This window comes from Alnus glutinosa, chromosome 6 (assembly GCF_958979055.1).
Source record: "Alnus glutinosa chromosome 6, dhAlnGlut1.1, whole genome shotgun sequence".
NCBI lineage: Eukaryota > Viridiplantae > Streptophyta > Magnoliopsida > Fagales > Betulaceae > Alnus > Alnus glutinosa.
Window position 1 is genome coordinate 24,789,500 of NC_084891.1, and position 24,354 is coordinate 24,813,853.

General features: G+C 35.0%; 2 protein-coding genes across 5 annotated transcripts; both read left to right on the forward strand.

The window, feature by feature from the left end:
• Positions 1-2,055: 2,055 nt before the first annotated feature.
• LOC133871176 (uncharacterized) lies at positions 2,056-11,447 on the forward strand. Of its 4 annotated transcripts, none has more exons than XM_062308562.1 (5): positions 2,057-2,353; positions 2,462-2,657; positions 2,887-2,973; positions 7,163-7,322; positions 11,313-11,447. In XM_062308562.1, exons 1-4 carry the CDS (start codon positions 2,136-2,138, stop codon positions 7,289-7,291), a joined length of 630 nt encoding a protein of 209 aa, XP_062164546.1. In that variant the 5' UTR covers positions 2,057-2,135; the 3' UTR covers positions 7,292-7,322; positions 11,313-11,447. The 4 variants fall into 4 exon arrangements, with proteins under 4 accessions (XP_062164548.1, XP_062164546.1, XP_062164547.1 ...); XM_062308563.1 differs by lacking the exon at positions 11,313-11,447 and adding an exon at positions 7,516-7,686; XM_062308564.1 differs by lacking the exon at positions 11,313-11,447 and having other exon boundaries at positions 2,056-2,353; positions 7,152-7,305.
• Positions 9,316-15,088, forward strand: LOC133871175 (amino acid transporter AVT6A-like). Its single transcript, XM_062308559.1, has 5 exons — positions 9,316-9,996; positions 11,313-11,465; positions 12,341-12,544; positions 13,474-13,939; positions 14,568-15,088. The coding sequence occupies exons 1-5, from the start codon at positions 9,597-9,599 to the stop codon at positions 14,704-14,706; spliced, it is 1,362 nt and encodes a 453-aa protein (XP_062164543.1). The 5' UTR covers positions 9,316-9,596; the 3' UTR covers positions 14,707-15,088.
• Positions 15,089-24,354: the final 9,266 nt, after the last annotated feature.

Genomic DNA, 24,354 nt, shown 5'->3' on the forward strand with positions numbered 1-24,354 from the left:
AGAAACCCCTGGATTAGTCATAAATTATAAACCACTAAATGAAACTTTAAAATGGATAAGATATCAAATTCCTAATAAAAAAGATTTACTTTAAAGGTTATATGATATTACTATATTTTCAAAATTTGATATGAAAAGCGAATTTTTGCAAATTCAAATAGATGAAAATGACAGATATAAAACTGCTTTTACAGTACCTTTTGGACACTATGAATGGAATGTCATGCCATTTTGGTTAAAAAATGCTCCCAGCGAATTTTAAAATATTATGAATGATATTTTTAGTCCTTTTACTGATTTCTCGATTGTCTACATATATGATGTTTTAATTTTTTCCAAATCTATTGAACATCATTGGAAACATCTACACACCTTTGTCCAAATCGTAAAAAATAATGGATTAGTAGTTTCACCCACTAAGATTAATTTATTTCAAAATAATATTCGTTTTCTTTGCCACAATATTGTTCAAAATACCATTACTCCCATAAATAGATCTTTACAATTTGCAAATAAATTTTATGATGAAATAAAATATAAAAATCAGTTACAAAGATTTTTAAGAAGCTTAAATTATATTTATGATTATTATGAAAATCTTAAAATTATTTGTAAACCTCTTTATCAGCGATTACAAAAAAAATCCTCCTCCATGGTCTACTCAACATACAGAAATTGTTAGGTAAGTTAAAAAACGTGTCAAAGTCCTGCCATGTCTAGCCTTCATTATCCCAATACTTTTAAAATTGTTGAAACATCCTCTGAAATAGGATATGGAGGTATCCTTAAACAAAGAATTTCTAATTCTAAAGAACAATTAGTTCGCTATCATTCTGGCATATAGAATACTACACAACAAAATTATAGTACTATAAAAAAAGAAATTTTAGCTATTGTATTATGCATTCATAAATTTCAAGATGATATCTTAAATCAATAATTTATTATTCGTGTTGATTGTAAAAGTGCAAAAGATGTTTTACAAAAAGGTGTTAAAAATATTGTCTCTAAGCAAATATTTGCGAGATAGCAAGCGATTTTACGCTCTTTCGATTTCAAAATTGAATATATAAAAGGAGAATCAAATAGTGTCCATGATTTCTTAACCCGTGAATTTCTACAGGGAAAATGAATAAGTCCGATAGATCAAAAATTCAGAATCCTGGTGATTATACCATGAATAAGCAATTATCTCCAACTAATCATTCATTCATTTATCCTTCTATGAATATTGTCCCAACCTAGAATAAATTCACTGTCCCAGGAAATTTTCCTCCCTTACCATCTAAATTAGCTACTTTTTCTCAAACAACATCATATTCCTCAAAGGATCGTTCCTCTTCAAAATCAGACAGTATAAGTTCTCATTCTCTAGCGCCAGCAATACCCACTTTTGCCCAACCATCCCATGTACTGCACAAATACAAATCAGTCAAACCAAAATTGTTCCCTATAAAACTTGAGTATCAACATATGAAAAATGCTAGAGAATTAGTAACAAAAGTGTTTCTACCAGGATGGAATTGTATGTCAGAAGAGCAAAATAAATCTCAAAAATTGTATGAATTTATCATAGTTGATTATGGATCAGTTATTTTATCTCATGCTCCTTGTAAATTCGATCCAGAACATAAAAGAATTATTTTTTCTAAATGTACAATTAAAAATGCTATTTCACCAACCTAGTGAAACTATAGCCCTTGGCAAGGCAGAAAATTTTCACAACCTTTTGATCCCCAAACTTATAATTATTTTGATTATCAAAAAGCTTAGTATACTACCTTTTACCTCCAGAATAATCGTTATCAACCTTCTTTAATTTTTTATCTTTGACAAAATTCATCCAATCCAATCATTACCATTCTAGTATTTTAAATTGGGTTGAAATTTTGTTAAGTTGAGTTGAAAAAAGTTGAGTCGGCCAGTCGGGTATAACACTCAAACATCCCCTTAAGATCTTTATCATTTTAATCATGTTAATAAAGGGCCAGTTCAAGCGGCCCTGTTGGTTAGCGTTTAGTGGATTTGAAACGTAGAGCTCGGCCCAACAAGAAACCATAAAGAATCAAAAAGCTGCCCTGCCGGGAACGGGGAACCTCTGAGAAACCAGAACCGGATAGGCGTAGAAAAGAGCAATGAATTTTGAATGCTCTGAGATTGGTCTCTGGAAAGAGGCACTCTCTTCCTACTCATCTCGCATAGAATCCCTAAACAAACCCAATTTACTTTCCCTGGACGACTTTTACCGCAACCAACTACCTCCAGTCCTCCACCAACGAAACCCTAGCCCCCACATCACCACCACCGAGCTCTCCAAGCTCATGCAGTGGAAGCTCACGCGTGGCAAATGGAGGTACTCTCTCTCTCTCTCTCTCTCTCTCTCTCTCTCTCTCTCTCTAAATACATACATTTAAAATGCAGTGTGAATGTTATGATAGGAGTATACGTGAATTTCGTTCAGGCCGCGTTTGTTGGACTTCGTTTCGTCCTTGGACGAGGCCTTAGTGAATTCGGCATCCTCAAAAGCGTTTCAATCTCTTCCTGATGTCTCAAAGGCCGTCTCCGAGCTTACGGTGCTCAAAGGCGTCGGTCCCGCCACCGCCTCTGCCGTCCTGGCCGCTTACGCGCCGGATTTGGCACCGTTCATGTCCGATGAGGTATAATTAGGGTTTGGTTTTAATTAAATTATTGTGTTGATTATATGTGAGTCACTGGGTGGCTAAGTCACACGTCGGGTAGTTGTCACAATACTGAATGATTGATATATGATAATTGGACCTGAATCCGTATCTTGTGTTTATTACTTTATGAACTCTGTTTACGTTGCTGTTGATTTTGGATTCTAGGTTTTAGTTATTGATTTGTTGTAATGTTGGTAAAAAAAAGGCTATGGAGGCGGCTCTGGGCAACTCAAAAGATTATTCACTGAAGCAGTACTTGCTATTCGCGGATAAGCTCCAGACTAAGGCAAAGGTCAGTGAATGTCTCTTACTTGTTAATTATATCATTATATGTTCATGTATGTTTCAGGCGAGAAAAAGACTGGAAGTGTTTACTTGCTGTTATAAATGCTTTATCTGAGGCAAGGACGTTGTTGGATTGCAATAATCAACGGTTATTATTTGTTTCTCTACTACATTGATGTGGTAAAAAAAAATTGTGAAACTAGAGATTGTAAATGTTTATTTTTTAACCACAAGGTGAATTTCAACAGAAAATTTGAAAGCCTAGTTTGCTTATTCTTTGAGGGCTATTGTAGTTTGTTGGAAAACAAAGCTAGGGATTGATATCTCACTATCTTAATGAACAAATTATGCATATGTAGTGGAGTCCCTTTTGGCTTTATCCTATAAACTTACTTTCCCATTCATTTGCTTTACAGAATTTATTTTACCCCGAAGATAACTCTTTTTTTTTTTTCAAAAGAGACAAAAAAGAAAAAAGGACAAACTCTTCTTACGAATACTGTCCTTTTTCATCTAAGCTTATGGATAATTTGAATTATTTTCTTTCAATATATTTCTAATCCAATTTCTTGACTATCTTCTTTATAAAATAATTATTGTTTCTGGCGTGCTGACCGTTGGGATTCTGACTATTGTGTATTTGGTTGAATAATCAAATAATGGTCACAGGACATACAGGTTCTTTGTTGTTGTACTTAAAATATTTCTGTGGCTTCTTGGCAAATCTTTCTAGGTTATTTTTTACTTGATTGGTAACTTACATACACACTGGTGGGGGATGACAGCTACTCCGAGGTAGTGCTTAGTGCGAAGGGGCTCGCTCACACTCTGGGGATCTCCTTTGGGGTAATGAGAAAAGGTTTCTAGGTTTTTAAAGGTGCAAACTGCTTGGGAACCCATCACTCCTTGTCAAAACAAAGTTATTTGCATCACTAGCAAGGCTCAAGATGTTGATCATAGGGTGAATATCAACACATTTGAAAAATTTGAAGAAGACTTCGAAATGTTTTACGTGGCGGAGTAGGTGTCAGTTTTAGTAAATTAAGAAATATAGTGTAAGATCATGAAAAAAAATATATAGGTGGGTGTTGACGGCAATTTAATTCAAGTCGTCTTTGGTGGTGTTTAGGAGATAGTTTGGGCGGGTTCACATGGGACAAGCCTGTGCTAATATCATAAAGTTAGTAGTAGCTGCAGAATTTTAAGAGGCTGAACCTCCTTGAGAGGGATTGCTACTAACCATTGTGATAAAACCAAGGCCTTGTTTGAAAACCACCTTCCCCCTCCCCCCAAATTTTCCCCCACCCCCGGGCCCACACTCAGCAGACCAAAGGACAAGGCAAATGACCAAAGGACCCCAAATTTTTTTGCCCCTGCATCGTTCATCACTTCATCCAGCTTTTCTTTTTGACTTGTCCAATCCAACGCTGCAATTTACAGGTGTGTCTAAAAGACCAAAAAGCCCTCCATCTCCATCGCATCCCCATACCAGCAATCCGGATGCGATGGAGAGATGCTTTGATTACCAAGGAAAAAATGTGCATTTGGGGTTATGAGGGTGACATCTTATGTCCATTCTGCAGAGCATGTATTGAGTGTCGTGATCATTTGTTTTTCAAGTGTAGCTTCAGCCGCCGGATTTGGAGGAATGTGATGCAAAGTTGCTTGGAACCTTTTCCTGTTGTGGATTGGGATGATGTAGCTATTTGGTGTATAATGCAGTTGAAAGGTAAAAGCCTTAAAACTAGGCTCTGCAAGTTGAGTCTAGGTGCTGTTGTTTATCATATTTGGATTCAACGTAACAATTTGATTCATGGTAATGTGGTGTATTCAGAGGAAGGCCTTATTGCAAGGATCAAATGGGAAATCAGGTCAAGGCTTATGGGGAAGGGGCAGTATCGTAGATCTATGGTCAATATCCGTCTTCTGCAGAATTGGAATCTGCATAACTTGTTGATGGATTGATTTTATTTCTGGTGTTGTTTCTGTGTTGTTGTTGAGAATTGTTTGTGTAAGGGCTGTTGGTTGTATTTTTGTTTTTTGGTTGTAAGCCCTTTTGGGTAGATAGTTGTCCAGCTTGCTGGTGTGTTGGTGTTTTTGTTTGGTTTATAAAGCTCTTATTCATCAAAAAAAAAAAAAGAGCAAGCTGAATGTCTGTGTTTCCATAAGGAGAGTTCTATCGGCATGATACAAAATCATGATGGTCAATTTTAACACCTCAAGGACAGCGAGAAGAATGATCTATAATTATATGGGATTCTTGTTTACTCGATATTCATGTGTGCAAAGGCTTCTAACTTATAGGTATTCAGGGCACATTTTGTGAAAAACATGATTTCTGAAAACTTGATAGTTGCCAATAAAGCAACAAGCTAGTGTCAGAATGTTTAATATTCGGTATGAATGAAAATATGACTTTGTAAGAGATTGAAATCATGATTTTTTTCCTGCATAATAGTTCTAAAAGTTCAACCATTTCCCAGCAGCCATACACAGGTTCAAACACATGCCCATCAATGACAATTAAAACCAAAAAAACAGACCACAATATTAGGAAACAGACCAAAAAAACAGACCACAATATACACCAATCGAGACATAAACGAAGAAGATGAAATTTACCTTTGTTCGTGATCTGGTAATTGGACCCGTTGTTGTCTGCGTCTTGGAGGGCCTGGGTTGAGATGCAACACCGGGGAAATTCCTCTTGGGTCGGAGATGACCGATTTCAGGGGAAAATTCCTTCAAATGGGTTATGACCATCGTCACTTGGTGATTTCTGGAAGATGATAGATTCACTTATAGGAGAGTGATGTGGGGTTGTAGAAATCGAAATTCAACAGGTTGAGCGGATGGGTGAGCTGATGGGTGAGCCAAAGCTCTGCAGCGTATCGCACGGTTGATTTGGGTTTCGAAAAATAACTGACCAAAGTGAGCGTTATGACGCTTTGAAATCGAGTAGGTGACAGGCCAGACTACATTGATGGAGCGTTTGGTTCCCACGTGATTTGAGTAGACTGAATGCTAGGCCACAGAAGAATCCTTCTGAAGAGATGCTTATTACTGTTAGGAAAGGGATACACAAATTCATCTGCAATTGAAAATATTGGAGGAGGACAAAGGTCTCCTTGAAAGTGGAAGGAGTACGGCCGTTGCACAGGTTCAGGTGGGTGAAAATGGAAGAGGAAAGATGAAGGTGGATGAAAAATCTGGAGAAAGACGAAGAAGGTTCAAATCTGGAGAAAGACGAACCCATCCGGAATGCTGGTATGGGGATGCGATGGAGATGGAGGGCTTTTTGGTCTTTTAGACACACCTGTAAATTGCAGCGTTGGATTGGACAAGTCAAAAAGAAAAGCTGGATGAAGTGATGAACGATGCAGGGGCAAAAAAATTTAGGGTCCTTTGGTCATTTGCCTTGTCCTTTGGTCTGCTGAGTGTGGGCCCGGGGGTGGGGGGAAAATTTGGGGGGAGGGGGAAGGTGGTTTTCAAACAAGGCCCAAGTCATTTTGGAGAGTGAGGCTTTGGCAATTATTAGATTGCTTAACTCAGTGGCTTCTGATGTCTCTTGGCAGATGGGAGCTCTGATATTTGGATCAAACTGTGTTTATTTTCATGATTTAAACTCAATGCTAATTGAGGTTTCAGTGGCATGCTAGTAAGTTGTCTCTCCTATCTTGCATGTTAGAGCAAAACTTTATTTGAGTTGGAGTACAATTACTCATTGACAGGATGTATGAAATAGTACAATTACTCACCTATGAGCTTTAGCTCAAATGGTACTTCCTCCCTTTGTAGCAAGGTGGATGATGAGTTCGTGGGTTCAAGTCCCACTGGGTGTGTGTAACTTACCAATTTTTTTTTTTTAAAAAAAATTAAAAATAAAGTAGCCATTCACAAAAACTAACCACACTTTATGTATTCGTTCAAACACTTTGTGATTGGCATTTCAGATGATGGATGAGTCTACCTTGACCATTTACCATAGAAAATTCTTATCTCAGTTTAGTTTAGCAGAGTGTTTCCTGAAACATTCTTTTTAGTATCTAGATTTATAATGCATCAAATCATATATGCACTTGCTCCATGTGGGTGTATTCCTGTCAATGAACTGTAGAAGTAGTCAAAGTTGGAGCTTCCACTATTTTATGGACTGTAGCTGTCTTTTTAAGTATCTGGTGGAAGATTATCTGCAGGAATTAAGTTCAGAATGCGATTCCTTCTCACCATCAGATGTAGAAAGGGCTCTATGGAGTTCTGCAATAGGGGCCAAGTTGCTAGCTTCACATTCAGATCCAGATTCCAAGAGAAAGAGAAAACGTTGATTTGGTGATGAGAAAGTTGACAGCAATGCTTGTAAGTTTTAACCATGTATTTGTAAGTTATGTATGTCCTTACAGCTTGCTTAAGGCCCTTGCTCCTGACAGGAGTAATTTATCAACTCCTTAATGCTAACCTTTTTCCTTTCTATTAGTGGTTTCTGCCACAGCATTTTCTGCAAAGTACAATTAAATGACCCATTTTTGCTGATTTTAGTTATTATGTGTAGGAAACCTTCTCATGCAAATATGTTCCATTTGTTCTGACGTGAATTCCATGAAATAGAACATTTTCCTTGGGCCATATGGTATGCATATGGTGAATGGGGCCAAACATTTTGGTTTATGCCTCACCTAATTAATCAAAGCCCGTCTAAGGAGGTTACCTGATTCTTTTGCTAGTTTTGCTGCATAAAAAAAATCGATTAGAGTCTTCATTTAGCACTGTTAGTATGTTTTATTGCTTTTGGGAGACATTGGTGCATTCTTCCTTCGATCCCTAATTGAAGAACCATTGAAATATAAAGAACATTACATTGTAAGTTTGAAAGGAGTAAGTTTCCTAGATTCTGGAAAAGTTATTTCGTGAATTACACATATCCAGAGAGTTGATATCAGGCAAAGGGATTTTTAAGAATAGTGAAGCTCCTTGCATTGTCAAGGAAGTCAGGCAATCGTTCTTTGAACTAAATGTGAAGGATATTAAGAGCATGTTCAAGGGGTTGGAAGTAACAATAGATGGCTGCAGTTTGCCGTTTTTTTGTTGTTACTGGTATTCTATGATTGCAAGATAAGGTACAATTTTTATGAACCACAATTTTTAGAGTAGGTGGGATAAGGTCTCAACCATGGCCGCGGAAATTTTCAGACGTTACTTTGCCTCACTGTCTCTTGATAGCTCTCCAGTGCGGCTGAATTTCCCATGGTTATGTTACCCTTCCTCGTGCACTGGACTGGGTTCACTTTCTCACACCTAAAGGCTTAGTGTAAAATAAGCTCAAAATTGTCTTCATCGGCGTTTGAAGCACAGGGAGTTGTACCTCTACATTATGTTTGGCAACTCAGGTAGATAAGAAATGATCAGAAGTGAAGTGGGAAGAGAGAAATATGAAGAGAAGCATACTTATTTTTGTCAGTTTGGATTCTTGTCGTTAAATATACTCTTTTTTTTTTTTTTTTTTGACCGTTTTTGGTTGTGTAAGTTCTTTTAAAATAATTGGGGGTTTTATGGTATGAAATAAAAAGTGGTAAAAGGCCCTCCCGTTTCCATCCACTTGAGAGTTGGTTCTCTATTTTAATCTACCTTCTCTTCTATTCACTTTTCACACTTCCATCCAAACACACAGTCAGCATGCGTTAAAAAAGTTATAAAAGAAAATTTGCTTAAGATGGAAGAAAATTGTTTCTGTGCTGGAATATTAATTAGTTACAAATCTAAATGTACTATAAAATTTTCAATTTGTTGCCGCCCATTCTGTGATCAATGGTTTGTCTTCTCCCCTGAGCTGGCTTTTGAAACGTTCAAAGGGGATCAGCTTTGATTTTATAATTTATAGTAATGATGGGGCCCAAACATCCATTTGACACGACAAGTCGTGTTGGTCACAGATAGACACGTTCAATTCAAACTTGAAAGTTTCCCTTCAACAAAACGTTTAAGTTCCAACTTCCAAGCATTAAATTGCACCCCACCCCTCTCTTCTTCCTTTTTTTTTTTTTTTTCTTTAATTTATTTGGTTTTCCTTAATTTTCAATATTGAGACTAACAAGAATTCAATTTATAGCTACAAGAAACTAATACGACGCGTGGCCAGAGGTGTGATATTTTTCCAAATTTGAACCTATTTAATTAGTAGTAAATGTAAGTTAAATGCTTCTTTCCACTTTCAACCAAGAGGACTTGAGACTCCCTTCAAAAAAAAAAGAAAAAAAAGAGGAGTTGAGGCTCGTGAAAGTTGTAACGGATACATATATATATATGTAGCCGTTGCAACATGCGGCGCACAAAAGCGAATTCTAATATTGATGAAGAAATCAGTTGGTGCGTAGCCCTATTGGATTTCCTCGTGCTTGCAGTAACAGATTCGTCGAGTAGCTAGAAAGACTTCCCTTTTGTCGACTTAGTAACGGCTAACCCAAAAAGTTCCACTTCCTCTGAATTTTAATATTGATGAAGTAATCTTCCCATTCGCTTCCCACCACCGAATGCACGTTTGTACACTTCCTACTCCTGCTCCCGCGTAAACATCTCCGCTTCCCGAATCCCCTCCTTCCTCGCCCACCCTCTTGCGAAACGGCTAATTCTTAAAAAATGACGATTCTGCCCTCAACGGACCGGAAGTACCGCCGAAGTCCTCGGGCGCCTCTTCTCCTCCCCGAGAAACATGACGACCGCGAGGTGGAATTCGGCGGCGCGTCCTACTCAGGCGCCGTTTTCAATCTCTCCTCGACGATCGTGGGGGCGGGGATCATGGCTCTCCCGGCAGCCGTGAAGCAACTGGGGCTGGTGCCGGGTCTCATCATGATCGCCCTGGTCGCAGTCTTGACGGAGTCGTCCACCGACATGATTCTGAGGTTCAGTCGGGCCTCCAAGTCCGCCTCGTACTCGGGTGTGGTTGGTGACGCCTTCGGTGGCGCCGGGCGGACCCTCTTGCAGGTCTGCATTGTGGTCAACAACTTGGGCATACTCGTTGTTTACATGATCATCATCGGTACGTACCCTTTTTTTCGTGACTAGATTTTTTGTTTTTAGATTTTGGTAAATTCTTCTGTTGGGGTTTTGAATTGGGTCCTATGGCTCCCTTATGAGCACCTGTTAATTTTTTGGGATTAAAGTCTAAGGCAGCTGTAGGATTCAGGTTGGTATTAGCGGCGCTGAATTGGGAGTTTTTGTTTAAGGGTTTAATCTGGGGCAGCAATTAATCGAAGTGAAATCGGAGTTAATTAGCAAAGATAGTCAGCAGAGGGGCATCAACGACATAAATGAACGCATGTAAAGGACTATAGCTAGGAGAAGAAAAGCAATACAATCACACATAAATGTCGGAAGAGGGAGTCACCTCGGAATATAGAAATATTGGAGGGGTAAGGTGCTTGTGGACCAATGGGAATTTTGAGTTATCAGAGCCCAAAGAAGGGTAATGTCACAAGGTCTCTTCAAGACTGCCAGGGAAGGTTATTAAATCCTTGTGGTATGAGATGTAACCTTTAGGGATCCTGAGCTTTTAGTTGATAATATGTCTTATGACTTGCTTGTGTCATATTGATCGCAAGTTTTTGAGTCTTATGACAAGTGATATAATTTTCCTAGTCTAATGAAAAGCCATCTGTCATTTATAGGGTAATTGTGACAAGGATCACAATTTGACATTTTTAGTAGATGGAATCACATGTATCATTCAAAGTAGGAACATGCTGATACCAAAGTATGAAAGGTTATGGCGAAGAAGTCAGCCCTAAGGAGTAACGGCCATAGTGTTTTCCTCATTTAATCCATCGAAGCTACAACCCTAAAATGGCATTTCCTGTTGAGCTTATGACTGCCATGCTCTATGGGCATCCTGAGCCCTGTCTCCAGTCTGGCAGGCATGAAAAACTTGTGTGCTTGGGCAGCTTGACCAGGGCGTACAGAAGGCAAGCCCATCTAAGACGCCTTTGTGGGGTTAATATTAAGACTCCTTTGTGGCGTTAGATGCCTCTGCCAAAGCATGGTCATGACTAAGGCATCTTGGTTACATGTTTTAATTTGTTAATTAAAACAACGTGCAATTTTCGTTTGTCATCAGGGTTGAGGTTGGTTTTATAGTTAGACTTCAGGAAATTATTGCTAACTTTTGCCAGGTTGAACAGCCTAGCTAGTTAACATCTTCTCAAACAGTTGTACTAAGTCCCTCATTGTACATGATGTTATTAGTTTTGTTGGTCGAATTGCTTGCGCATGTGATCAGCAAAGAAAGTAAACATTGTGGAATTTTATTTTTCTTTTGATGTTATTTAGTACTTTTAATTATTATGCAATTGTGTGCAGGTGATGTGTTATCAGGGACATGGTCAGATGGGATGCGGCATTCAGGTGTGGTGGAAGAATGGTTTGGTCAGCATTGGTGGACCACACGCTCCTCCTTACTGCTTCTAACTACACTCTTTGTTTTTGCTCCTCTCGTTTCATTCAAGCGCGTTGGTGGGTCTCCACTTTCCATGCATGTGTTTGTTTATATATCTTATCTATGGTACCTGATACTCTATGCATTTTAGCCTGCTAGCCCTGATATGATTACTAAGTCATTCCCATTTTTTATTGAGAGCATGACTTTGGTTTACCATATGGTTTTTGTTTACCTGGCTGTCGCTAGACACTACTGGAGACTATAGTGTTGGCTATGGATGTCTGGCTGTTGCTAGACACTACTCTTTCTCTTATTCCAAGAAAAGAAGAGTTTGCCACTGGTCTTTGGCTTTTTACGCTTATGATTAGTTCAAAATATTTTGAGCTGTGTCATTCAGTTCTGGTAGTCCTATCAGTGCAATGTGCACAAGAGTTGCCAGTAGAGTTCCTTTATAACTCTATTAACTTGACAAGGCACACAGTTAAAGGAAGTTAAATTAGTTTCTTCCATGTTCCTTCAAGATGACGGTAGTGTTTGGTAAAGATTGTTGAGTTGATTTTTTTTTTTTTTTTGGGTAGTAGTAAGAAGTGATTGATGTGATATAAAGTAGAAAGAATTTGTATGAAAAAGTGAAAAAATTTTGTATTGTAGTGGATATTTTTATATGAATAATAATAAAAAATTATTGATGTGATATAAAAAGTAAAAAAGGTTAGAATGTTTTGAAGTTGTTTGTTTTTTAGAAAAATGAAAATAAAGGAGGGGAATATGTTGTTTGTTGCCAAACACCCCCTATAATATCTGATTGTAGGACATATACATATAAACTTGCAGAACTTTTCCTATGCGTTAGAGTGCATTCACCTTTCTAGTTTTTGTTGTTAACTGGCCCAACAGCTGTGATAAATATTGATTGATTTATGTGCCTGTATTTTATTGGTGATGTTAGATTCCTTGAGATACACTTCAGCATTGTCAGTGGGTTTGGCGATTGTATTTGTGGCAATCACGGCAGGAGTAGCAACCGTTAAAATGATGGAGGGGAGCATTAGAATGCCTCGTTTGATGCCTGAACTTGTTAATCAGGCATCATTTTGGAAGCTTTTCACAACTATTCCAGTTCTAGTCACTGCCTATATCTGTCACCATAATAGTAAGTTTTGGAATCTCATTTAAGTTCACAACAACTATGACAGCAATTACTGACCACCCCCTTATAAATTTATCCATAATGTTGGGGGTTGGCTCTGCGCAATTTTTTGTTTTCCTCTCAACTGCTCAATTTCATTTGTTATATAACACCGTGATGGACAAAAATATAGTATTTTTTGCTAATATGGAAATATTATGAATGCATTTTGATATCATTCGGAAAGTATTTTCGAGAAATATCTAGATGTATTTTCTGTTTGAGAATTTCTTGGTTTAAGAAGTCATGGCAGAAAGGCTCATATTACTTGATTTTTTACTATGATCAGATGTTTAAAACAAAAAAGAAAGAAAGACTTTTCAATTTACTTTTACGGGCTAAATACTTTTTTAGTACATGTGTTTTGCCTTGTCATCAAATAGCCACCTCGTTTGCAAAATTTTCACAACTGGTACATGTGAACATCTTATAAATGCAGTTGGTACTTACGTCCAATAACTTAACAACATGACATGTCAAGTCCTCTCACAATCCGACAAGTGTCTCACATGCCACATCAGCATTATTTTAAAATAAAATAAATAAATAACAATTTTTATTTTTTAAAAAAAGAAAAGAATGATGGTGTGGGAGATCTCCTGGTGGCGGGGTGTATCCCCCCCCCTCCACCCCCTAATTCTTTTCTTTTCTTTTTTTTTTTAATTTCCTTTTTTATATATATTTTTAATTTTTAAACAATACTAATGTGACATATGGGACACATGGCACTCTTTGATAGGTTTGACGTGGCGGGCAGTTCATTTTTTGGACGGAAGTACTAACTGCGTTTAGGCTATTTAGGCTTGTCATGAAATCAATATTTGGAAGATGTCCAATTGGTGTTAATTTATTGCTTCGACTTGTATTGATAACTTGCACAATGCTTTTTGCAGTTCATCCTATAGAGAATGAACTAAAAGATTCCTCTCAAATGAAGTCAATAGTCCGAATGTCGCTCACGCTATGCTCATCTGTTTACATTGCGACCAGCTTCTTTGGATTTATTCTTTTTGGGGATCAAACACTAGATGATGTACTTGCTAATTTTGATGGCGATCTTGGAATTCCATACAGCTCAGTACTTGATGATGTGGTTAGGGTGAGCTATGGCATCCACCTGATGCTTGTTTTTCCGATTGTGTTTTTCTCACTTCGCCTCAACCTAGATGGTCTTCTTTTTCCCTATGCCATTCCCATTGCGTTTGACAACCAGAGATTCTTCTCAGTAACTTCAGTTCTCATGGGGTTTATCTTTGTGGGAGCCAACTTTGTGCCTAGTATTTGGGATGCGTTTCAGTTCACTGGTGCCACAGCTGCCATCGCTGTTGGATTCATCTTTCCATCTGCAATCGCACTTAGGTAAGCAAAACCAACTACGTTGAATCTCGCTAGTTGCCTTTTAGTTCATACATTAATTAGCCAAAACTTGAAGACTAGCTGATTTTATTGTTTTGGCCAACACTCTTTAGCCTAAAAAATAATAACATCTATAATAATGTATATTTGTGCTTATTTTCACTATCGCATAAATAAATGGAAATGCATATGTAGTTTAAATTTATAGTCGCACGCTAAACTTTTTGCTAGTGTTTGTTTACTCTTTCTCTAGTTAGGTGGCTGTCAATGATAAGGCCACTGTTGTATGATTCTAAACGAACTGCATCTTGAAGCATAGTTGATATATGAATCCATATATCGATTTTTTCTTTCTAAGCCAAAATAAAAAATAAAAAAAATTATTGATAGTTCCTAATTTTCTTTATTTGATGCTCAAGTTGAACTCAGTTTAATTCTGTGAAAAAAAAGAAAAAAATTGATGTCCGATTTTGACTTGATTAAAGATACGGACACAGATAGAGCTGAATGGTGAAAGTGTGTACATCTGTGAGAAAGTTGATCTAAAACACCTCCTTTCTCTGTCATAAACTTATGCTTCCTTATTTTCTTAACGTTTTAAATGTAAATAATTATATCTGCTGTTGTGCAGGGACACTCATGGAATTGCAACAAAGAACGACAGACTAGTATCATGGGTGATGATATTGTTAGCTGTCTCATCGAGCACAGTGGCCATCTGCAGTGACATTTACAGCATTTTCAGTAGTGAGAAAATAGTTGGAAGCTAACCTAACAAAAAGAGTCGGACAACTTTGCAGTCCTTGTTCAAATTCCTACCCTGAAATGGGGGCCTCCTGATTTATCAAAAAAGAAGCCCTAAACCGTACGAAGAGCAATGCTTATGCTGCAGTTCCGCATCTGATTGCTGGCAGCACCCATTTTAGCGCCCATGATATTTACGTTTCATGGTTGCCATACTTCATAGTTTTTTTATGTTTTGTTCAGAGTTAGAAAGACGTCCATATCTGCATATGGCTGAAGTTGTTATTGTAGATTGTGGACATTATTGATATCTTCAACAAGGAAGTGGCGATGGTGACAATGAAGTAATCAGTAATGTTTCACATGGATGATGTGGATATCACATATCACAGCCATAATTAATTTCAACGGCAAGAAAGCGCTGAAGTTAAATCGGATACCAACCTAGACGGGACATTTAATTGCTCGTTCAAATTAAGTTTTGGGGATTCACATCGACTGGCATCTCATGAGCTCTCTCATTCAGTAGTATTTAGGGAAAAATTACAAAGGACGAGTGTTTTTACCGCTCTTAATCCTTAAAGCAAAAAGAAAATGCGAGTTTTTGAGAATGCTTCTAAACACCAAGTGAAAAGCGGCTCATTTTGCAACCGAGTGTGTTAGAAAATTGGCACATCTAGAGACCTTAGAAGTGGTACAAGAGGAAAACAAGGGCACACGGCCGATCAAAAAAACAAAAAAAAAAAATTGTCATTTGTTGATAGCCAAGATGGGAGAGCAGGAATCACCTTCAATCAAGGTAAAAGTGCAGCCCCAAGATAAAGCTAGGTGGATACCAAGTAGAGCTGCAGTGGCTACAAAAGTGATTTTAGGAAATTATAATTTGACTAGTAATTTTGAAGTGATAGTATATATGTGGTTAATACTTTCTCTAGGTCGTTACAAATGATATCAAATAAACTTATTAACACTATGCGGCGCTGAGGCATGTCATGGCATAAGCCCTAACAAAGACATCAGAGATTTGAGTGGAAGAGATTGTGACACCTCCGGAAGTTAGTTCCACATTGAAATGATCCCAATGATTTGAGTGAGATAGATTGACATTTTAGGAACGTTAAGTTGTGGATTATAAATGTGTTCATGAGTGTTACATTTTATATTGGTTTATTTTTTTCTTTTCTTTATTTATATTGGTTTTATTAGGCTTTTAAGAGTGATAACTTAAATGTGGGTAGCACATGCAGCCAAAAGAAAAATAGAATGGGAAATATCCAAAAAAAGAAAAAGAAAAAAAGAAAAAGAATTCTTTCTGCAAATGTCAAGGATTGCGACGGTCTAAGTTAGTCCCCATACTTGTCGGTATTGATTTTCGGGGACCCTTCGATGGTGGTTCTGTGCTCCCCTTGGTTATGCTGACATAGAAAGTTCTTTCTAGTCATTGGACAATAAACTTGGAAGCTTCGGGTTGAGATGGCCATTGGCCAAGTCAAGTCCTCGGTAAATTTCAGGATCCGACAAAACCATTTTCAACACAAATCGTACTTATAAAAAGCTGGTGGGTAAACGGCGTGTAGTTTTTGTTTTTTGGATGAATATATATGGTGGGTAATTTAGTGTAAGAAAGAGGATAATAGCAGAAATTATGATTAATACACGATTTATAATTTTATAATATGAATTATGTTCCTGTCTGTGTCTGCTCATTGGTGTCTGTGGGCACAAAAATCGTGTGCTGGATAGGAAACAATGTACATTATTCTTTCTTTTTCTTTTCCTTTTTTCTTTTCTTTTTTTTTTTTCTTGGAGTAAAAAATGTATATTATCTTGTTTAGCTTTTGTCGGCTTACTTAACCAGAATAATTTTACTGATCAAAAAATGAAATCTTGTTGGCATGGCAGTAAATATTAGGCCCTTAATTTTATTTTTTTAAAAAAATAAAATAAAAAAATATATATACTACTTTTCAAACTATCACTCCTTAATGTTTTCTTTAAATTTTTTTTAAATTAAAAAAATATATATATTGGTCAATTCGTGTTTACTTGTCAGGTTCAAATTATGTCGATGCATGGATATATATATATATATGTCAAATCCTAACTCAATTTATTTAATTGAACAGGTCAGACCCATCAACTATAAGTCTATAACTCACTAATTTTATATTAAATTAATATTAAATTCATAAATCGTGTAAAAAAAAATTGCCACCCCTACTCGACAATAGCTTCGTTTTAATTCGTTTGTATATATGAATCAATCTGTAAGTTTGATTTCTTGTGCCGGTGCCTACACGCATAAACGCACAATTGCTAACCAACTGGAAAGAACCACAAGGGATCGAGTCTTCGATCCAGTTAATTATATAATTAATAAATATATATATATATATATATATATATATATATATATATATATATATATATAAATATATAGTCAGTCAGTCTTTCTTCAATGTGAAAGTAAAACCGACAGGGATTATATATATTTATGGAGGAGTTGAAGAAAAATATATAAAGGAAGCTAAGGTCATTGATTGGTCAGCGTGGAATTTCCCCACGACTTGCACGTTGGCATTTTTCAATTTTCATGACCATTTTTTTTCGTCGTGCTGGAGTGCAATCATGCACACATTGAATCTCAGCTTCTCTATCTACCAAAATAATAATAATAATAATTAAAAATTAGTAAATAAATAATTTAAAATTCTCAACTTCTCAATGCAACAAACACGTTACCCATGCGTGTCTCTCATCTTCCCTTTATATCATACGCATGATTCATGAACGAACGTATTCACATTCTTATTCAGACAACTCATTACTTGTCCTCTTGATTATCTTATTTTTTTTTTATTTTTTTTTTATTTTTTTTTTCATTTCAACTCCTTAGGAATTGACAATTTCTTTCTCAGTTCCTACTCTACGTAAGTACGTAGCCTTTTTTGTTGCTGGACGGCTAGTCCATGTCTCACTATATATATATATATATATATTTTTATGCACTAATAATATATATTATTTGTACGTACGTAACCCATGCACAAAATTAATTTTGTTAATAAAAGAATGGATATGCACCAGTTTAAATTTTATTAAAATTAAAGTTTCTGCATAAATTTTGTGAATGTGTCATACGCAAACATGCACTAATATTTATTGTTAATTTTTAATATATAAATATATATATATACTTGGCCCTTTGTTAATGTTTTTAAAAGATTATGGTTCCATCCCTGTTGGTATATACCTAAGAAAAAAATTTGATATAGCTAGGTAGTTGTAATTATAAGGTAGACAGTAGTTTTTCGATCATTGTGTTTATTCCTATAAAATGACTATTTAATTGAGAAAAAATAGTTATTATTGTGTTTATCTTAGAGATACGAATAGTCGTTGTTCTTATATATATCTTAGAATAGCTTAGGCAGTAACGTACTCTATGATCATATAAATAAATTATGAATAAAAATTAAGTAATTTACATATATTGAGATTACGCAAAAAACTTATAAGGTTGTTTTTAAGGTAAACAAGTTATAAAAATATAACAAATAGAAGAAAAAAAAAGTCATAAAAATATAAAAGTAATTTTAAGATAGAATGTATTAATTCTAAGTTATACTCAACCGTTGCAACCAAACGCAGACCTACGAATAATTAAATTATATTAAAGATAAAAATTCTTAAAAAAATCTATTACTGTTTTTATTTTATTTTAAAAAGAGCTTCACTTATAATCTTCATCTTTTATCATTTTTTAAAAAAAGATATCCAAATTTTAAATAGTGTTAATTTAGGATATCTATCTTTCAATTTTTTTATTTTTTTTTTTCAATTTCAACCACCCATTAGAATTTTTCGTTAAATCCTATCAAAATTTCTGAAATACCATTTTTTTTAGGAAAAAAAATTGCTACGATTTTGGTGTTGGTCAGAATTTAACGGAATTTGTAAAAATACTCATACATGAATCGTTGAAAAAAATTTTAAAAAAATAAACACAGGTATTTTGAAAATTTTGATAGGATTTAACGAAAAATTCTAACAAATGGTTGAAATTAAAAATAATTGAAAGATTGATACCCTACACTTACACATTTTTAAAGTTTTGGTATATGTTTTCAAAATTAATGAAAGATCAAGTTTTTCTTTTATTTTATTCCATAAACTTATGATTGATTTCTATTTAAACCTAGGAAGTTTGTATTTATAAATGCATTTTAAAAGGGTGGTGTCAATGAACTGGTCATTCACGTCCCCTATCATTCTATAACTAATTAAACTATTTTAATGGTGTAATTTAATTATTCGATTGACCATACACCTGTAGAGACATTATTATGGATTCCAGAAGATTAATTATGGATTAAAGACCATTGCCCTTTTATTTTTCACACCTAACCCTTTGATTAGCCAATAAAGACGCCACGGGGGCCTACATGCCATGCCATGCCATGTTACTTTGTTTTGTTTTAAATTGTCTTTGTTATGTTATATAACAAGAAAGCTCCATACTTTTCCATGGCCCTCTCGAAAAACAGTCCAAAAGCAATTATATGGAGCTGTCATCCATGAATCCCACTTCCTATTATCTCTAGTCAGTTCCATTAGCTAAAACATTTTGGATCCACACCAATTTAAGGAGATATTATGGGAGAGTTTATGCGGACTTAATTATTCAAATAAATTTAGAGCTGGTCAGCCGTCTGTTCGAATAGTTGGGTCTCACGTGAGCCCTTTCATAAACAATTTAAATAACTAATTATTATGGATCACAATTCAATCATTTTGCTTAATGAGAAGACTTAACTATTCAAATAAATTTGGAGTTGTCCAGCCGTTTACCCAAACAATTAGGTCTGATCACATGAACTATTTCGCAAACAATTTAGACAACTAATTACTAAGAATTCAAATCCAATCATTTTGCTTAATTTGAAGCCGTCTATGGACTTTCTATTTAAATCATACAATCAAACCTCATTGTGCAGAGCATAATCTTTACGTGGCAATGAAGGAGAAACATGACTTTCGATTTAGATGAAGCTTTCGTCGAATTGGCTCGATCAAGGAAATTTTAAATTCAATCTATTAAATTGACATATAATTTTAATGCATGTAATTATCATATCCATTTCTAAATATATTTAATAAAGCATATAATTCTCTCATTTTTTAATAAATTGACAAAATAATTTAATAAACTTTTTTGCAAGATTTTATTTAGATTCAATTTGGAGGAAAATTGTATCATTTTGTATTTTTGCTAGAGAACTGTGGGTTATCTATGGTCATTGAGGCCTCCGAAAAAGATAGATTATATTCATCGAGTGGTTCCAAATGATCAAAACGGCCGGTTATTAATGGAAACTACTATTCTTAGTAAGAAAAACGCTAGGCTTATAATTCTTTTATAATTTTTTTACAGCTTTATGACGAGTGCCACCATATAATTGGAGGGTGTTAAAAAAAAAAATATCCTTTGAGTGACTGACATTGCTCCCATAACATTATGTGTAAAACATCGACATTGTAAAATAATTAATCATAAGTATCTATCATAGTATTTCGTTAAGACATATACATCAACCTAATAATATGGATAACCATGTTATTAGGTTATAAATTTCGAGATATTTGAGCTATACGGATCCCGGGTATGTCGAGAAGGAATCGCGGAGTCAGGAAATCAATTCTCACCCGATCCAAAGTGAACTGTTGAAATCCCTTCTATAAATAAGTGCAAATCACCCTGTATGAGATAGATGAATTTTTATTTATAAAGACTTGATTTGAATTTTCTAAAAAGACTGACTTAGGCGTTGGAGTGGGTCCGACTGGCATCCCCAGCGAGCTCCTTTATGATATTTATTATTTTGTAAGGTGAAGAAAGGATTTTACGAAAGCTTGTGTCACCTTATCGGAAACTATCCCAATAGTGATAAGTAAGTAATTGTGTTCCCATCAAACTTACAAAAAATTTAAGACGATGGGTACTAAGGGCTCATTTGTTAAAAATTTTAAAAATCTATTTCATTTTTCAAGTACTGAAAATTCTTTTTTACCAGACAAATGTTTGGACGTGGCTTTATTACTTACACACCTTTCATAAAAAAAAAGAAAAAAAAGAAAAAAAAAACTGTTTTAGAAAAGAGATAGATTTGGTGTTATTCTCCCTCCTACACATCTCTTTTATGAAGATGGACAAGAGATGTATGTGGAATAATGAAAATAAACTTTTTCTCTTTCAAAAACACAAAATAAATAAATAAAACACAAAATAAATAAATAAAACACAAAATTGTTCATATACATTTACTTATTTATTTATTTCCAAGTGTAGGGGTGCTGATTACATGTATGACAATAAAAATAGTAATTATCTTTTTTTAAAAAAATAAATAAATAAAAATAAAAAATTGGATGGTGCAGTATCTGCTAATGGAGGTGGGGCCACCATTAAGTGAATCTAAGGTGGCCGCTATACGCATTTGGTGGCCTCGTAGTGGCCGCTATATGTCTTTGGCGATGATCAGGGCGGCCAAATTACCATCACAAGGGTGGCCCAGCGGTGGTTGCCACTACCATGAGCAAAAATTTTTGCTTCTTTTTTTTTTTTTTTATCTCAAAAAGGGAAAAAAATTCTGAAGACCAAATTTATTTTTGCCCTTCAAATAAGAAGTTCTCAACACAAGACTATTCAATATTGACTATAAATTGCTATTTGTTCAAAAACCTAGGAGCAAGCCTCAAACTAAGAACCACCTACTGAGCTCATAATGCAAATCAAACTGATGCAGGTACAAACCAATCTTTTCATCGCAAAATTAGTCAAGTTAAGATGTCCACTTATAGCTTAATCATAAGTATGTGTCTAAAAGGACATAATTTTGGGTATGAACAAAATGAATAGTTTTTGGGCATCTTAACTTGACTTTTGTGATAAAATGATTTTGACATATTTTGGATGGGATATTAATTGGAGGAATTTTGTACGATTTAGCCTATAAAAAATGTTATGTAACTTTTCAGTATTCGAGAAATCACTTACTATCTAATAGTTATATTACAAATTTATGTGTTTTTTATATATATACTAACTAAAAAAATTATGTGTTTCTCCTTTGTTAAGAGATACATGGCAATTTTATAAATTGGATTGAAACTTTAGTCGACAGTCAGTAAAGTGATATACAATACCAGAGTGGATTGAATTTCATGTAGAAATTATTCCACTCCAATTTGGAAAAAATTTATTTCCCTTCCAAAATATGTCAAAATCATTTTATCACAAAAGTCAAGTTAAGATGTCAAAACATTGTTCATTTGTTCATACATAAAATTTTGTCTAATTAGGAGTATTTCTTATATTATTATTTAAAAGGAGAAAAAAAAAAAACTCCTAAACTAACACTCGATTTTAGAATAGCACCATAAATTTTCAAATGCAATAATGTGATCCATCAAACTATCAAAGTGTGTCAAAAATACCACTTTTGTCAAAATATTCCTATAATATCTTTATTCTCTTAAAAACTAAAATAAAAAATTAAACAAAAACTTTTTTTTTTTTAAAAAAAAACTATTAATATAAAACTAAAAAGTTAAAGAAATTAAAAACTTAAAAAAATTATTATTTTTTAATTAAAAAAGAAAATAAAAAAAGAAACAAGAAGAAAATGAGTGGCTGTCGGGCTGGTGGTGGCTCCCGAGCTACCCATTTTCTTCTTGTTTTATCTTCCCTTTTTTTTTAATTAATTTTTAAAGTTTTTAATTTCTTTAACTTTATAATCTTTTATATATATATATATATATATATATATATATATTATTAACAGTAACGTATGTCGTTATTTTATTGATGTTAATATGATACATTAATGAAATTTGTTAGGTGTTTTGACAGAATTCGATTGCAGAGAGTGGCATTTTTGACACACTTTTAGTTTTTAAGAGAATAGATGTATTATATGAATATTTCGACAAAAGTAATCTTTTTAGTACACTTTGAAAGTTTGATGTGTCACATTATTGCATTTGAAAATTCATGTGATTATTCTAAAATCGATTATTAGTTGTGGCGGCTGATATATAAAACTCATTAATGTAATCACAATTATGGTCCATAGACCCAGCCCAGTCTCTCTCATATAACTAACACTATCAAAACTATTTAATTAATCATGCAATTAATAAAAGAATGTATATAAATAACACTATCTGCATATTTTTTATTAACTTAGATTTTTATTATCATTATATTAAGGTTGATAATTTTTTCTATCAGTAGCATAAACAATTGTCGCTAAAGAAAGCCAGAAAGGCAAATCAATAGTAATTTGACAATTGTCGTTAACAAAAAACAAATTCAGAAAAATGGGGAAGAAGTTGGTGGTGACGGCCGACTGGTGAGGTGGCGCGCTAGCGGAGATTGCGCGCATATACCTGCGAGCACGACAGGCCTTGCCGGCTGTGGTGGCCAGCCTGTCAGTCCAGTGTCCGACCAGGGTCCATCGCTCCTGCCACGTGTCCCAATGTCTCGTTCATCGTGGCACACATTTTATGTGCACTGTTTCTCACGTGCGGTTCCTCGTCTCTAAACTCACACACCTAACGTCCCAGGATCGACCCGTCCATTTGTCACCTCCGAGGAATCCAACCCATGGCTACGATTAATTCCCTTTCAATCCCTCTAGTTTTATCGGAATCACGTAAATGCCGGGTCTGTATTAACTAGTGTGAGAAATAGGGGACGGTGAATTTAAATTGTCCGTTTTACCCCTTTATCCATTCGAACTTTTGCGGTTGTGTGGCGTTGAGCTATTTTTTCGAACTTTGAAAAGGCGCTCACTTTCCTTCACTACAGAGAGAAATAATTTAGTACAGCTCATCAGTATGGACATTTGTATGGAAATATGTTATTGACCGCAAATCAAGAAGAATAACAGTACTTGGTGATCATTCACGCTTTTCAATTGCGGTGATACCAGAAGTAGCACCGTAATCTCGTGGGGATTAGAAGCACTTTTACAAAATCTCCAGCTAATTTTTTTTTTTTCCAGGATTATCCACAGCGCCTTGAGGCTGAAACTGTCGGTGGCTGAAGTGGAGGAGAGGCTAATTTAGACTATTCGGATCTTATCTTATTAAAGTGAGCAATTAATGGGAAGATGTCAAGTGCACCCGCTCCCCGAGCACGTGTGCTCATGCTGCAGGACGATGGTAGAAACAAAAAATGAAAAAAAAATTAAAATTAAAATTAAAATTGGTTCTTGTATTAAGAAATTATGTTATTTTAGGTACGCCAAATGAGTATTTCATTAATTTGTAAAAGAATATATTTATTTCCTCTATATTCTATTATTTTCTTTATAATTGAAAAACTAATACGAGTTGAATTAAGTAAAATTTCAATGAACCTACTTAAATTTGTATGTAGGAAAATCAAATTAATATTCTTTAGAATTCTAAGTTATTCTATCAAATAGATTTTTTCGAATTTCAATCAATATTTTTAAATTAAATAATTGGTTTGATTTGAAAATAATAATTAGAATTTAAAAAAAAAACCAGAAACGATAATTATCCTAGTTTTATGCCAAACGGACAGCCTAAAATTTAGTCATTGGTTGACTGTGTTGTAACCTGCACGGTCTCTGCTGGCGCGT

What these genes read in the sequence shown, in the direction of transcription:
- LOC133871176 (XM_062308562.1), top strand. Translation starts at nt 2,136, where the DNA reads ATGAATTTTGAATGCTCTGAGATTGGTCTCTGGAAAGAGGCACTCTCT. An exon ending in CACCGTTCATGTCCGATGAG is followed by an intron (nt 2,658 to 2,886) that starts GTATAATTAGGG and finishes GGTAAAAAAAAG; the next exon opens with GCTATGGAGGCGGCTCTGGG. An exon ending in AGCTCCAGACTAAGGCAAAG is followed by an intron (nt 2,974 to 7,162) that starts GTCAGTGAATGT and finishes GATTATCTGCAG; the next exon opens with GAATTAAGTTCAGAATGCGA.
- LOC133871175 (XM_062308559.1), top strand. Translation starts at nt 9,597, where the DNA reads ATGACGATTCTGCCCTCAACGGACCGGAAGTACCGCCGAAGTCCTCGG. An exon ending in CGTTTCATTCAAGCGCGTTG is followed by an intron (nt 11,466 to 12,340) that starts GTGGGTCTCCAC and finishes TGGTGATGTTAG; the next exon opens with ATTCCTTGAGATACACTTCA. An exon ending in CCATCTGCAATCGCACTTAG is followed by an intron (nt 13,940 to 14,567) that starts GTAAGCAAAACC and finishes GCTGTTGTGCAG; the next exon opens with GGACACTCATGGAATTGCAA.